This window comes from Vombatus ursinus, unplaced genomic scaffold (genome assembly GCF_900497805.2).
Source record: "Vombatus ursinus unplaced genomic scaffold, bare-nosed wombat genome assembly UNPS02012319.1, whole genome shotgun sequence".
NCBI classification, from domain to species: Eukaryota; Metazoa; Chordata; class Mammalia; order Diprotodontia; family Vombatidae; genus Vombatus; species Vombatus ursinus.
Window position 1 is genome coordinate 2,630,062 of NW_020952097.1, and position 14,649 is coordinate 2,644,710.

Here is a 14,649-nt window from a genome sequence, read left to right on the forward strand (position 1 = left end):
ATTGGTGATGTCTGAATACAGATTAAAGCATAGTTTTTCTTTATTTCTGTATTTTTCTTGAGTTGCTTTTTTTGTCTGTGTTTTCTTTCACAACATGACTATTATGGATGTTTTACATGACTACAAATGCATAATCTGTATCAAACTGCTTACCTTCTCAATGTGGGGAGATGGGGAGGGAGAAAGGGAGAGAATTGGAACTCAAAGTTTTAAAAACAAATGTCAAAAATTGTTTTTACATGTAACTGGGGAAAAATGAGATAGTAAATAAAAAAAAAAACAATAAGGCATGTGGATGTGTGAAAAGGATGGGAGTGAGGAGAATCTAGGATGGGATGATGGAGACAGGAAAGGGAACTAAATCCTCTCCAATAGGATAATGGAATGGCTGAGTCATGAAGTCTGTGGCTGTTGCTGCTTCTTATTAATTTCATCTTCTTGTGCCCAGGGGAACGTTTTCTGAATAAAAACATAACAAAGCAAAAAAAGCTCAGCTCGTTTGTGTAGGGTCATGGGTCAAGTCTTGACACTACCTCTTTAAGTTTTATATGAAGTGAACCTCTATACAAGTTCAATCCTAACCATGGTGTAAACCTTCCTCTCCAAAGAATTCTTTTGTAATGTGAATAACATACCTTGAATGGAGAAGAAAGCCAAAAAGATCTATATCTATATAAAAAGATTGGATATATACAGAAATATAGAACAGGGCAGGGGTGTCTCAGTGAGCCAAAAAAAGGTCACATATTTGGAGAAGAGTCATTAGGGCTATCTTCACAAAGTGCTAGGCTCTGAGCAATCAGTATGGTGAAGATAGGGAACTGGCAATCACTAGAGAAATTAACTCAGTGGCCATTTGCCTCCTGTTTTTGTTTCTGACATTCTGGATTTTGATACAATACTGCCACATAGGTACCTTCCCTCTTCCCCTTTTCCCTACTTTTCAGTTCCCTTTTGTGTGTTGTCTTCTCTCATTAGAATGAGGGCAGGAAGCATCTTTCTTTTTGTTTGAATTTGTATCCCCAGCACTCAGTACAATAAGAACTTAATAAATGCTTGTTCCTGCCTGCATGCTGCTAGGTGCTGGGCTCTATCAGAATAGGGTTTGGGACAAACTCAGAAATAATCCCTGCCCTTCACAGTCTGGTTGTCAGCCCTGGCCAGTCATAAGCAAATACAGCGAGAAAAGGAAGGTAATGTAAGCCAAGGGATAGTGAACATCAAATGAGGACACTAAAAGGATCAGGCTCCTTTAGGAGAGGAAGGTGAATGGGGGGATGTAAACGTGGTAAGCTTGGGAGTAGGGAAGACATAAAAGAACTGATAAACAGAAATCCCATGTCACAGCAGCAATGAACAAGTAGAGCTCATTACCTCAAATGTAGCCTTGACTGGAAACAGGAATAAATTAAAAAATCATTTAGTTAAAAGTACAGAAATGCAAATCCATAATGGGTCACTAGGGTCACATGAAGCAATGGCCCTGTTCCTTCTTGTTGACATCTATTATTGTACATGGCTAAGGCTGTTATATAGTTTCTTTGGGGCATGGTAAAATTGTGAGGGTCTTTATCATGAACACATCTGTGGTGGAGAGCATCCCCAGTGGGCAGAGTCTTCTAAAGTAGCCTTGGGGTGCTGGACAGCATGTTAGCTCTGAAGACAGTAGGCCTGAGTTTGAATCCTGCTTTTGATATTTACCACCTGTGTGACCTTGGGTAAGTCACTTAACATCCCTAAGCCTCAGGTATAAAATGGGGGGGGGTGACTGGATTAGATGGTCTCTGAGTCTCTTCTGGCTCTAAATCTATGATGCTATCCTATGACTTCTCTGGCATTTTGGTAGAGGGGGAGAAGAAGAAAAAAATATATTGCAGGTGGGTAAGATAATTAGAGGTAACATTCAAAGATGTGCAAGGTACTATAAAAATGTAATTTCATTTATGTCACACTACATCCCTGTAATAGGATGGTAATACTAAAGGTAGTACCATGACCATTTAGGGATGAGGAAATGGAGATTCAGTGAGTAAATGTCAGAGACAAGATTTGAACTCAGGTCTTCCAGACTTGAAGTCTAACACTCTATCCATCAATTCATGTTTCCTCTCAAGGACTAGGTATAACAACTGAGGGAGATCAAAAAGCTCAGGGACCAGTTTGGAGAACAAGAAGGTCAGGAGCTCAGTATGAAGCTTGAGCTTGAATTAGGAACAGAGATTAATGTGGTGTTGACAAAAGGCAAAGGAATTCCCAGGCCAAGAGGAGAGTTCCACTTGAGGTATTTCTAGAAAAGGACTGACATCCTCAGCAAGCCTCTGGCCTTGGGAAATCCCCTACAAATGGTGCAAAGGTCGGGGTAGGGGGAGCATAAGAGGAAGGACCAGGGCTCTGGAGGGACTGGAAATCTGATTTGACTTCTTCCTTTTTCTGAAAACTTAGCTGTTTAAGAATGTCTCTGACTTTCCAGAGCCTGGGGGTAAGACTGAGGTGGAGACTGGAGCTCAGAATTACTTACCTGAGGGTTGTCTTCGAGCAGTGTTTCCTAGAAGGGCACAAAGCATGGGAAGATAGCAGTGAGAATGGGTGAGAAAAGGATGTCAAGGTGGAAAGTTATGGGGAGACCTCAGGCTAGGGATCATCTTGGGTCTGCCTACCTCAGGCAATTGGGGAGGTTTGGTATGGGGTAGGGGAGTATCACATTGAATCCCAGATGTCTGTACTGTAAAGTTCAACATGTGGCTATGCTTAGTGGGTGGTGTAAGGGAGGAGGAGAGAGAAGAAAAGAGGAACGTATTGAGCTCTTAGATTTTTGAATGCAGAGGTCCAGCCTCACCAGAACCTGAACTCTAAGGAGCAGTTGGAGGGAAGGACACTTGCCCAGATTTCTGTGTGGCCTTTCCTTGAGGAGTCTGAACCCCAAACCATCCCCAGGTTGGTCCTAGTTACCTCTTGCCTTGCGCTTGCCATGGAAATCAACAGCCACAAACAGGAGTGTTGGCAGTAGCGGAAGGAATGTCAACAGCCCCAAATACACCTGATCTGTCTGAACCCACTCATCCAGGTCTTCCGTGCCTGAAAATCATAGCAACCCCAAGCACTCAGGCCTCCTCCATCCCCTATTAGAGCTTCCATTCCCCTTATCCACTCATACTCCCAATCACAGCAAGGGTTCTTCTTCCCCTCCTCTCCAACTAAAGCAGAGCCCCATCCCAGAGCTTCACATCAATGTCACCATTCCAATGTCACTCTCAACATATACACAGGCCTAGCAATAGCATTCAGGGGCATAAGCACTCCTTCTTCCTCCCAGGATATTCAGGGTGAGGAATCTGAGCTCTGCCTGTGCCCCTTCTGCCCAACCCAGGTCTGGTGAGTCAAAGAGGGACAGATACCCTCCAACATCCAATAGGGGCATCCAGTCGGGTCTTACCTCTACAGCCAGACATATTCACAATGTAGTAAATGAGAAAACTCATCAGCAAACACCAAAAAACTGCCGGGATCACCACTCCCACCTTATGAGTCCAACTGACTAGGAAATTCTCTGAAACACAATGGCCCAGAACCCCTCAGTGGACTCCCTGCCAGGGCTCCTAAACACCCCACCCCACCACCTCACTTCAGGCAGGAGGACTACTAAATTCAGGGTGTCCCAGATACCTCCTTCCCTAGGCCTGGGACACTCACTGACTCATTGAGTCACCTTACAGAAGTAATTTATTGACCAACTACTCCCCTCCTCTTCTGCATCCCTGGAGTCTCTGACCAAGTCTAAAGGCCACAGAATCTATTGCCTGGAAGCAAAACTTCAGAATGTTTGAGGTAAAGAACATGAGGGTTCATATGTCTTCCTAGTCTCTTTTCTTTCTTTTCCAAGCTGAACTCCGGACTTCCTTCACCATACCCCAGATCTTCATTCTGAAGCCTCACTCCAACCCTGGAATTCATACATTGAAAGTAGCCCCCACCCCTTCTCCTTCTCCTTCTCCTTCTGATTGGATTGTTCTTCCCAATTTAAGGTGGTTGCCCAGAGGCCAGCAGAGTCTCATTCCTCTCCAGGCTGTACTCTGAATTTTCTCTGGTTGCGCCCCTGTACAAGGTACCTTTGTCCCAGTTCCCTTTTCATCTTCCTTTTATGAGCTGTCTTCCCCCATTAGACTGTAAGCTCCTTGAGGGCAAGGGTTGCCTTTCTTTCTACTTTTATTTGTATTCCCAGGGCTTAGAACAGTACCTAGTATTTAATAGTAAGCATTTAATAAATGCCACTTACCTAGCATATAGTTAGCACTGCATAAATGCTACTTGACTCGCTGACTGCCCTGCCCCCTACCTTCCCCATAGGGACTTACCTCTGAACTGGTAGGTTTTCCAGCTGTAGTAAAAGAGGATGCTGAGCTGTCCCAATGCCAGGATGCCAATCACACTCCACCAGACAGGATAGGTCTCAAATAGGGTTGGTGCCTCTGCAATACAAACCCAGCCTTAGGCTTCCTGTGGAACTGGGACCTCCCTCAAGCAGGCTTTCCCTGAATTCATCTTTTGTTTCTTTTCTCTTTCCCAAAGAGTGCAGTCCCCTTTCTACGGCAAAAATCATGGGTATCAATGACAGCAGAATGAGGGTCTGTAGGTAATGCATGAGTTGCAGATCTAACAGGGGACTGGCCAGTTAGAGCCCAGTTCTAGGGGCCTCAAAGTGTGCTCTGTCCTCATAGTGAGAGATGCAGCCAGTGGAGCTCTGGTGCACGTGTGAATTGAAAGAATAAGTCCAGAGTGTCTCTAATAGGTGAAGAATGTCTATAAAAAGTGAAAACTCACCTTTGTTATGGATTTATCGATTCTTCTTTCCTGACACCACCTATGAAGTGAGCCTTCCTTTTCTTTGTTCTAAACTTACTCAGTTCAAGTTTCAAAGGCAGCCTCCTCATTCTAGTAATTGGTGACTTGGTCTTAATCAACTAACTAATAAGCATTTATTAAATGCTTACTATGTGCCATAGGGGGCGGCTAGGTGGTACAGTAGATACAGGTCTGGGCCTGGAGTCAAGCTGACTGCTCTTCCCGAGTTTAAATCTGGCCTCAGAAACTTATTAGCCGTGTGACCCTAGGCAAGTCACTTGACCCTGTTTGCCTCAGTTTCTTCCTCTGTAAAATGAGCTGGAGAAGAAAATGACAAACCACTCCAGTATCTTTGCCAAAACAAAACAAACAAAAAAAAAATGGAGTCACAAAGAGTCGGACATGACTGAAAAGAGACTGAACAACAACAATGTGCCATAGAGACATAGAAAAAGCAAAAAATAATTCCTGTCCTCAAGGAGCTTACATTCTAACAGGGCTGAAAACATGAATCTAACAAGGTTTACACAAGATCCATACAAAATAGATGGAGGATAATCTTAGAGGAGAAGGCACTAACAGGCGATAATATTAGCTAGCATTTCTATTTGCAAAGTACTTTTCGTGTGCTATCACCTTTGATCTTCATAACAACCCCAGGGGTTAGGTGCTGTTATCATCCCCATTTTGCAGAGGAGGAAACATAGGCTACAAAAAGTTAAGTGACTTACCCAGGGTCACACAACTAACAAGTATCTAAGCTAGGATTTGAACTGGGGTCTTCCTTATTCCAAGTCCAGTACTCCAATCACAACATCACTAAATTGCCTTCCAAAGACTTGGACTCAGTCCAAGTTGAAGATTTATCTAATTCGATAAGCATTTATTTTATCACCTATATATCACAGAGTTGAAGAATTTGGGAACCACACAGGATCCAAGGGTGAGGCAGGATAGGGCAGCCAGGGGCCAGAAGTGCTGACCCAGGGGCCTGGAAGACAGATGATGGGAGGACTGAGAGGGCTCACTCAAGTCACCTCTCCAGCTTGGAAGCCAGAGAGCTTGATACAGGATCTACCACAGATAGGCCCAAGACAGGGGAACGTTGTGAAGTGAGTCAGTCACGCTCACCTGTGATCAGACATTTGTTGTCACAGGTAGATAATTGATATATATTTCTGAGTCAAATTTCCTCTGGAAAACTCCCCAAACTCATCTCAGCTAGGCTTACAGAAAAAGGAGTTTTTCCACCCTAGAGCCATAAGGGAAAAGCAGTGAAAGGCAAGAGCCCAGAGGCCAAAGGTAAGCTGAGGGTGCTCAGGAGCAGTCCCAAGGAGCTGGTACCCCAGGAAGCTGATGGAATTCATTGAGGTCTAGGGCTCAGGGCTATGCAGCTTCAAAGGAGAATACACCACCACTACCCAAATGTCCCCAAACAGGTCCTTTACTTGGAGGAGCCAATAACAGATGGAACCCTACTTGTAAGGCCAAAAAAAGCAAGGACACAAGATTAGGATGAGGATAGCACATGGGATAGTGAATGAGCAAAGGCTCCTGATGGGGGAAGGAGACATGATATAAATTTGTAAGAGAAGCTTGGAGTAATGAAAGAACTTGTCATCAAAGGTAAGAATCACTGAACTGGACAGCATCAGTCAGTCATACTAAGTTACAGACATATCACATCCTCCATGAAATGCTTCCCTTTCTCCCCTCTTCCTTGAAGCCTTCCCTGATCTGTCCAACTGAAATTGATCACTCCTTCAAAAATGTTTGTGCTTAGCACATTCTGCCTTGTGTCATAGATATTTATGTACATGAAGGATGACCTTATAAATAGTAGGTTCCTTGAAGGTAGGGGCTATTCCATTTATCACCTTTGTATTCCCTGCATCTGGCTGAGGGTCTGGCAGGAAGGAGATCCCTTGTAACCTTTGGTTGTTGAACAGAATAAGCTGGCAAGCCATACTTTCCCAGATGCATTAAAACAAATCCCAGGAAAACAAACCTCAGTTCAGGGCCTTACCAATGACCTTCAGCTCCATGAATGCTTCTGCTGAGTGAGAAGAATCACTAAATAAACACTTATACTGTCCTGCATCTGAAGATTTCACATTCCATATCCTCAGTGTGACATTCCCCGCAGTGATGGCATCTTTCAACAGCTCAGTCCTCCCTTGGAAATTAGGTGTCTGGTCTTCCGAATGATCCTCTCTACCTTGATAGTGATGCACTACATCCTGGGATTTTAACCAGATCACTTTCATATCCTCGGCATTCTGAGCGGGGGACAGGTGACATGATAATACTGCCTCTCCTCCCACTGAAGTCTGGACAGGTGCTGTAGGTCCAAACACTAAGAAACTCCCTGTTCAACAAGCCATAAAAAAAAGACATGGGGTCAGAGAGGAGCACAGAAAAGGGTTAGAGGAGTTAGACTCGAGGATACAGATGAAGCAGGAGAACAGAGTCCAAAACCCCATAGATAGAGCCAGAGAGAAGGAGGGAGAGAGCTCAGGGAAGGAAAGGGACAGGATGATGAGGACATTGAGAAGGTATCAGGTTGAAGAGAAGGGACTGGTTATGGAGATGGAGTTCCTCCAATAAGGGAGGAATGGCTTGGTTTGTAAGGAGAGAAGAGGCCAGAATCTCCCTGGGCTTAGCTTAGGGCCTTATGGCAAGGCCCTGGGAGCTAGAAGAAAGCAGAGTCATACCTGAGGCCTGAGTGGGTATGTTAAGGAGGAGGAAGGAAACAAGGAATTTGAAGAGAGCCCCTGAGGGACTGATGGTCTCCATCACACCTGAGAGAAAAAGACACAAGAGGGTCAGTAATATCTCTTCCAGTAATCCCTTTTTTTTTCTATCCACATGGCTACTTCCCTAGATCAAGCTCTCATCACCTCTCATCTGGACTATTGTAATAGCTTCCTAGTTGGTCTTCTGGCCTTAAGTCTCTCACCTCTCCAATTCATCCTCTAGACAGCTGTGAGGTTTGTAATCCTAAAGTATAAGTCTGATCACATCGCTTACCTGACCAATAGATTCTAGACACTCCCTACCACCTCTGGGATAGAATACAGACTCCTCTATTTGGCATGCAAAACCCCTCATGGTCTGGCTCCCAACCAAGTTTTCAGATTAATTACACATTACTCTCTTCACATGCTCTGTGTCTCAGCCAAATAGGCCTATTTGCTGTTTCTCCTAGACAACATTCTTTCTTCCAACCTCATGCCTTTGTGCAAGCTGTTGCTCATGTATGGAATATACTCCCTCCTCCCTCCCACCTCTTAGAATTCTTTGAAGGCTTGAACCAGCTGGTGCCTCCTCATACATGAAGCCTATCTTGATTCTTGTGTAGGCTAATTTCCTCCCCACACTACCACCCCACCAAGATTATTTTATTTATACAGTACTTTGTACTTATTTATCTGTCTCCTCCTAATAGACTATAGGATTCTTGAGGGCAGAGACATTTCCATTTGTCTTTCTATCCCCAGGGTCTAGCAGTGATTGGCACTGGTCAGGTGGTTAATAAATGCTTGTTGAAGGATTGAAAGGGGAAATTGGTTGAATGATAAGGGTGGGATGAGGAGGATGGAATGTCATACAGAGTAAGAACTAAGCAATCGAAGTGACCAGAGTTTTTCAGTAGATTGTCAACGTGGTGGAGAGTTGGGGTGGGAGCAGACTTTTTCCTTGTAGTCTTCTGGCCAGCCTCAGGCTTAACACCTGCAGCATTCTGCCAGGGCAGGTTCTCTTGGGCCTGTCACTGACCCACCCCCTCCACTACCTTCCATTTAGCCCAGCTACATGGAGCTTGGATGTCTAAGAAAGTCAGTAATCAGAAGAGATGTCCTTATATTTAACTCATGTGGATTGGGGAGGAGGGGAAAAATTAGGGACTAGCAGCAATTAGGATTCTCTAAGGCATAAATTTCTTGATTTGGGGTTCATGGATCTCTTAAGGGGCCCCCAGAATATATTTTAGGGGGTTCATGAACTGGGAAGGGAAAAATTACACCTTTATTTCAAAATAATTGGTTTCCTTTGTAATCCTATGAATTTTATTTTATGAATTTAAAGATGCTATTCTGGAAGGGATCCATTGGTATCACCAGGATGCCAAAGAGGTCCATGACCTAAAAAAAAAAAAAAAGCTTAAGAGCCCCTGTTTTATGGATGGGTTGCTCCTTCTAGTAGAACTATACCTGAGGTAGGGAGAAGCATTGCCCAACTGGAACTGACCAGTTGAGTCAGCTACTACTACTCATAGATTGTTATTTGTACTTCATTCTCAATCTGTATCTTGCCACTGGACCCAGATGGCTCCAGAAAAGAGAGTGAGTCTAGTGATTTTGCACAGTCCTGACTCACTTGCAAATCAAGACACCACCTTCCTGATCTCATAAGTCCTCTTGAAGAACAAACAACAAACAACAAGAACAACAACAATCTGAGATAGACTGTCTTCTGCAACCACCTGCCCTCCCCAACTGAATTTGCTCCATGCACAAGAATTCCTAGTTTTGAGTCTGGTGTCAGGATTTTGATAAAAGCACTGATCTGGTGTGATTCTTGGGAAGGTGAAGAAAGTGATGTCAGGAAATGACTTTTGCTTCTGGGGTAAAATAGAAAGGAATTGAAATGAGACAACTAACTTTGCGTTCTTCTTGAGATGTGAATGCATTCATCTGGAATCTATAAGTAGAAGCTAAAATGGAAATGAAATAATTAGGACAGGGACCTCTAAGAAATTTATGTATGTTACTCATCAGCATTCAGGGAAATGGGTAAAAATACCCCTACATCAAAGGTCTTTCTTTTATAAGACATCTCAAAAAGTCTTTCAGTTAGTCTCCTTGTGCTCAGAGAACTGTGAAGGAAGCCCCAATCAGTCTCCCGGGGAGTCTTGGCTCTTTCGCTGACTCATTTCTTTCTTCTAATCTTCAGAACCAGTCCTGCCCAACCTCTTTCTTTCCCCCATAACCGTTGGCCTCCTGATCATGCCCATCCCATAGCACAGTGCCTTAGTAAATGCTTAATAAATAAAATGTTAGTAAGTGCTTTCCTTCTTTTCTTCCTTCCTTCATTTTTCCCTCCTTTCAATCAATAAAGAAGCATAAAATGGAAAAAAAAAGCTCCTCCTCCTCCTCCTCTTCCTTCTCCTCTTCCCAACCTCACACACCAGACCCAACCCTGGAATACAATCATTTAGCAACAACTTTTCCTTTTCTGAGGACCATAGCACCTGATTATGCCATCCTGTCCAGAACCATGTTGCTGTCTTCTGCTGACCATTACTCTCCCTCAGAATCACAGAATCTCTGAACAAGAATTCCCTCTGCAAACTCACCTGACAAATGGGTCATCTTTCACTTAAATATCTCCAGGGACAAAGAACCCACTGCCTCCCAAGGCAGCCCATACCATTTTCAAATAGCTCTGACTGTTAGGGAGTTTTTTCTACACATGGAACCTAAATATGTCCCTCTGAAATTTCTACATAATTGTATTTCTTCTTTGAAAACTGACTATTCATGTCCTTTAACCATTAATCTGGTGGGGGAAATAGCTCCTACTCTCATAAACTGGTATCAATTCTTCACTGATTTTATATCAAACTTTTGTCAAAAGTGCTTAACACCAAGATGTTGCTCTTAATCTGTTTCTTTCCTTTTTTATTCTGGAAGCATTTCCTTTTGTCACACAAACATTCTTTGTTTTTATATCATCAAATTAATCTACTTTTGTCCCCTACAGTTATTTAATTTGTTATACAACTAAAAATGTTCCACCACTCCACAACTATGATAGAACATATGGAAAAATTTCTGATGTTCTCTGATGTTATAGTACTCATTTGAATCTGCTGAATGGCTAGGTACAAGAAAAGAAAGAGTTAAGGAAAGGTTAGAGCAAAATGAAAGGAAGAAAGGAAGGAAAGAAAGTAGGAGGGAAAGAAGGAAGGAAAAAAGGAAAAGGGAAAGGAAGGAAAGAAGGAAGGAGGGGGAAAGGAAAGGAAGGAAATAAGGTAGGAGGGGAAGAAGGAAGGAGGGAAAGAAAGAAGGAGGGAAAATGAAGGAAGGAAGAAAAGAAGGAAAGCACTTACTAACATTTTATTTATTAAGCATTTACTAAGGCACTGTGCTATGGGATGGGCATGATCAGGAGGCCAATGGTTATGGGGAAAAGAAAGAGGTTGGGCAAGACTGGTTCTGAAGATCAGAAGAAAGAAATGAGTCAGCAAAAGAGCCAAGACTCCCTGGGAGACTGATTGGGGCCTCCTTCACAGTTCTCTGAGCACAAGGAGACTAACTGAAAGACTTTTTGAGATGTCTTATAAAAGAAAGACCTTTGATGTAGGGGTATTTTTACCCATTTCCCTGAATGCTGATGAGCAACATATATAAATTTCTTAGAAGTCCCTGTCCTAATTATTTCACCACCTGACTTGCCATCTTCCCTTCCACCACACCCTTCCTTGGTAACTTCGATGTTTAAATTGACAATACTGTTATCTCCCCTGGTTCTCAGTTCATCAAGCTCCACATGAACAGAATCTGTCTCCTCTCTACCCCATTTATCCACAGGTGTGGTCATGGTCTCAACATTATCTGCTATAACCCTTCTCTTCCTACAAGTACCATTTCAGGGGCCATCTCCTTGAGTCTTCAGCAGATAATATTCTGCCCCTCCTCAAAATTTCCTAGAATACTTTGCCCAGCTCTCTCCTTTGTCCTTATCATGTTCAGTCTTGGAGAATACCTGTGTACAGTGTGTCCCAAAAGTTTTAGTGTACATTTAAGCTTTAATAGCTTCAATACATGATCTATATCTCTTTCTGGTAGACTGGAGGCTTCTAAAAGGCAAAGACTGGGCTATTTTTCTTTTCTTCTTCTCCCTAATCTATCTTACAAAAAAAAGTTGGCACTTCAGTTAATAAGTCAATAAATATTTATTAAGTTCCTGCTCCTACCTCCCAGAGTAAGGATCAAAAGATGATGTGTCCAGCAGTTAGCTAAGTGCCAGGGACACAAAAAATTTAACACTAAATACACATTTGTTGGATTAAATAGAAATTCTACCTCCTGCATGAAGTTTCAGTTGAATGACATTGGAAACTAGATTGCAGAGAATTTAAGAAGAGAGGGACACTAGTGATAATGGAAGCAATAGGTGTAAACGATTCACTAGAATGACCTAGGAGTGAATTGAGGCTAATAGCTTGCTTTCCCTTCAGCTGGTGGCCTAGGAGGAATTGAACCCTATTGGGAGAATGGGTGGTGACAACCAAGAACACAGCAGTCCCTGGAACTCAAAGGAGTGAAGGAAGGGAAGATTCAGAAGGTACATGGAGACCAAGAAGTACTTCTTGTCTTTATTCTGGCAAAAGACCCCTGAGCCTCCAAATGGAGAAGACTTTTTACATGCCTGATTGCCTACCTATCAATAGTATACCTACAGGAGCTATTGCAGCTGTTGCATTGATCATGGGAACCCTGAAGAGCCTTTCATGTGAGCTGCGGAGTGGCAGGTTGCTACATACACCCAAGGGAGATAAAGAGGGATGAGGCAGGGGAAAACTGACCCATATAAGCTCTGTGGGGAAGAACATACCCAAGTAGACTCTGAGAGGCGGGACATATTTCTTTGAGTTCTGGGGAGGCAGTATGAGAAGGCCGGGGGTACAAACCAGCAAGAACTCTAAGGTGGGAGGCGGTATGTGTTGGAGGGGTGGGGCAGGAAACAGGATTTAGCACTCACCCTGGTGCGATTTCAGGAGGCTGGTTTCTGGATCTCTGAGTCTCCGGAGGGGACCAACGAGTCGAAGCTGCGCCCTCACTACACGTGAAAGACGATCGTATCTATGCCTGGGAACTCCTGTTTGGGGATCGGTCTGTAGGAGGAAGGGGTTCTTTTGCCAGCGTGGGCTCGAGGGCAGCTAGCTGCAGGGACTCAGAAATTGAAAGTGACAGTGGAGACTGGGCAAAAGAAACTACAAAATTTGCCTACAACTCTGGGCCCCGCCCCTCCAGTTAACCACGCCCATCGGCTTTCCATCGCTGTAGCCCCGCCCTCTGTGGGCTCTGCTACTACCTCTTTATCCTCTGAGCCCCGCCCCCTCCTCAGCACAGAGAAACCAGCGCAGCCTCTCGGCCCGCCTCCCGAGGTGGAGCTGCCCTGCGCATCCTCCCAGACAAGGCGGGTGCTGCAGTAGGCAGCGCCTACAGACGTAGGACCACTGAGACAACGAGGCCTCCGCAGGTCCCGAGTGCCGACTGCTTGAGTGAACTTCGGGCTAGGGTCCGTGGCGCACTTCTGGTCTGACTCCTGCTGTAGGGGCGGCTGGGTGGGTGCCACCAGAGTCTCTAGTTGAAGCCCATCGAGGTGCCTGCCTCAGGTGAGCCTCCGTCCCCGAGCCTGTCCAGACCTGCCAAGAGAGAGACACTCCCCTTTCTCTGGCCCCTAGTTCAGCCCCTCCCTCTCCCCTCCATCTCTCATTCTTCCCTTCTTCCTCCTTCTCAGCCCCCAACTATCCATCCTCCCCTTCTTCCTTTCCTCAATCTGTCCCTCCATCCCTTCCACTTCAGTGCCCTCCCCCTCCTCCACTCTTCATCCACCTCAACAACCCGCTCATCCACCCTCCCTTTCCTCAGCTCCCCTCTACATCCTCATCGTCCTTGCCCCTTCATCCTCTACCCCTAGACTCCTCCATCTCTGCCCCTTCTACTCCTCAATGTCTTTCCCTCTCCTCTCCTTCTCCATCCTCCTTAGTCCTATACCTATCCATCCCCCCTTCACCATCTCCCTCTCTATCCATTCATCTCAGTTCCTTCTACCCCCTCTACCTCCTTACCTCTCCTTTCTATTCCTCCCCCTTCGTTCTCCTTAGGCTTTTGACCTTTTATCCTTTCCTCATTCTGCTACTTTATCCCTGCTCTTTCTACCTCTCTATCCCCATGCTTTTTGTCCCTCCGTATCCTCAACCCCTTCTCCATTCCTACTTTCCCTCCCCTTCATCTTCCTCAGTCCCCTGCTCTCCACTCTTTCCTTCCTCTTTTTCTCCTCTGTTGCTTCATCTCCACCCCTCTTGCCCTCTCAGTCCCTTCCCCTTATGCTCCATAGGCTCCATAACTTCTATCCCTCCATCTCATTCTCTCTCCCCTCCCTTCTAGATTCCTCCCATCTTCATTCATTCTCCCCAGTTCTCTGCCCATCCATCATCCTCTTCATCTTCTCCCCATCTGTCCCTCCATTTCCAATCTATACCTTCCCTGCTCTACTTTCTGCTCCAGTGTTCCTACTCCTACCTTTTCAGACCCCTCTGTGCTTGTCTCTTCCCTCTCTATTTACTCCCCATCCTCCATCCCCTCCTTCTTTCCTCTGACTCCATCCATGTTCCTTCATCTCCCTTCCTCTTTCTGTACCTCTTTTCTTTTCTCCCTGGATCTCAGCATGTTCTTACCAATTTCTTCTTTCCCATCCTAAGATCCAGCCCTTCTTCCCTTCCCTTTCCTTTACCAGGGCCATCTTCTTTCTCTGTTGCCCTCTTCTCCCTCACCTGAAACCTGCCCTTCCCCTTAACTCTTCCTTTCCTCTCTTGAGACCTCTCCTCTCCCTCTGGCCCTTACTCTCTCTTCTCCTTAGACTTGCTTCTCCCAGTCCTCCCTTCAAGGTCTTCTCTGCCCAGTATACTCCTGGCCTGCATGGTTATAGAATAAGGATTCCTTTGGTATCCATTGTTGGGGAACTTATCTTTGTGTCCTCACAGCCTAGCACAGTGCCTTGCACATAGCAGGTACTTAA

General features: G+C 44.8%; 1 protein-coding gene across 1 annotated transcript; it reads right to left on the reverse strand.

Moving 5' to 3' along the window:
* Positions 1-249: 249 nt before the first annotated feature.
* LOC114039831 lies at positions 250-13,031 on the reverse strand. Its single transcript, XM_027857711.1, has 9 exons — positions 12,984-13,031; positions 12,607-12,784; positions 7,554-7,640; positions 6,866-7,207; positions 4,353-4,466; positions 3,434-3,547; positions 2,950-3,075; positions 2,519-2,545; positions 250-459 (listed from the first exon to the last, which is right to left on the reverse strand). The coding sequence occupies exons 1-9, from the start codon at positions 13,029-13,031 to the stop codon at positions 431-433; spliced, it is 1,065 nt and encodes a 354-aa protein (XP_027713512.1). The 3' UTR covers positions 250-430.
* Between the last annotated feature and the right edge of the window lie 1,618 nt (positions 13,032-14,649).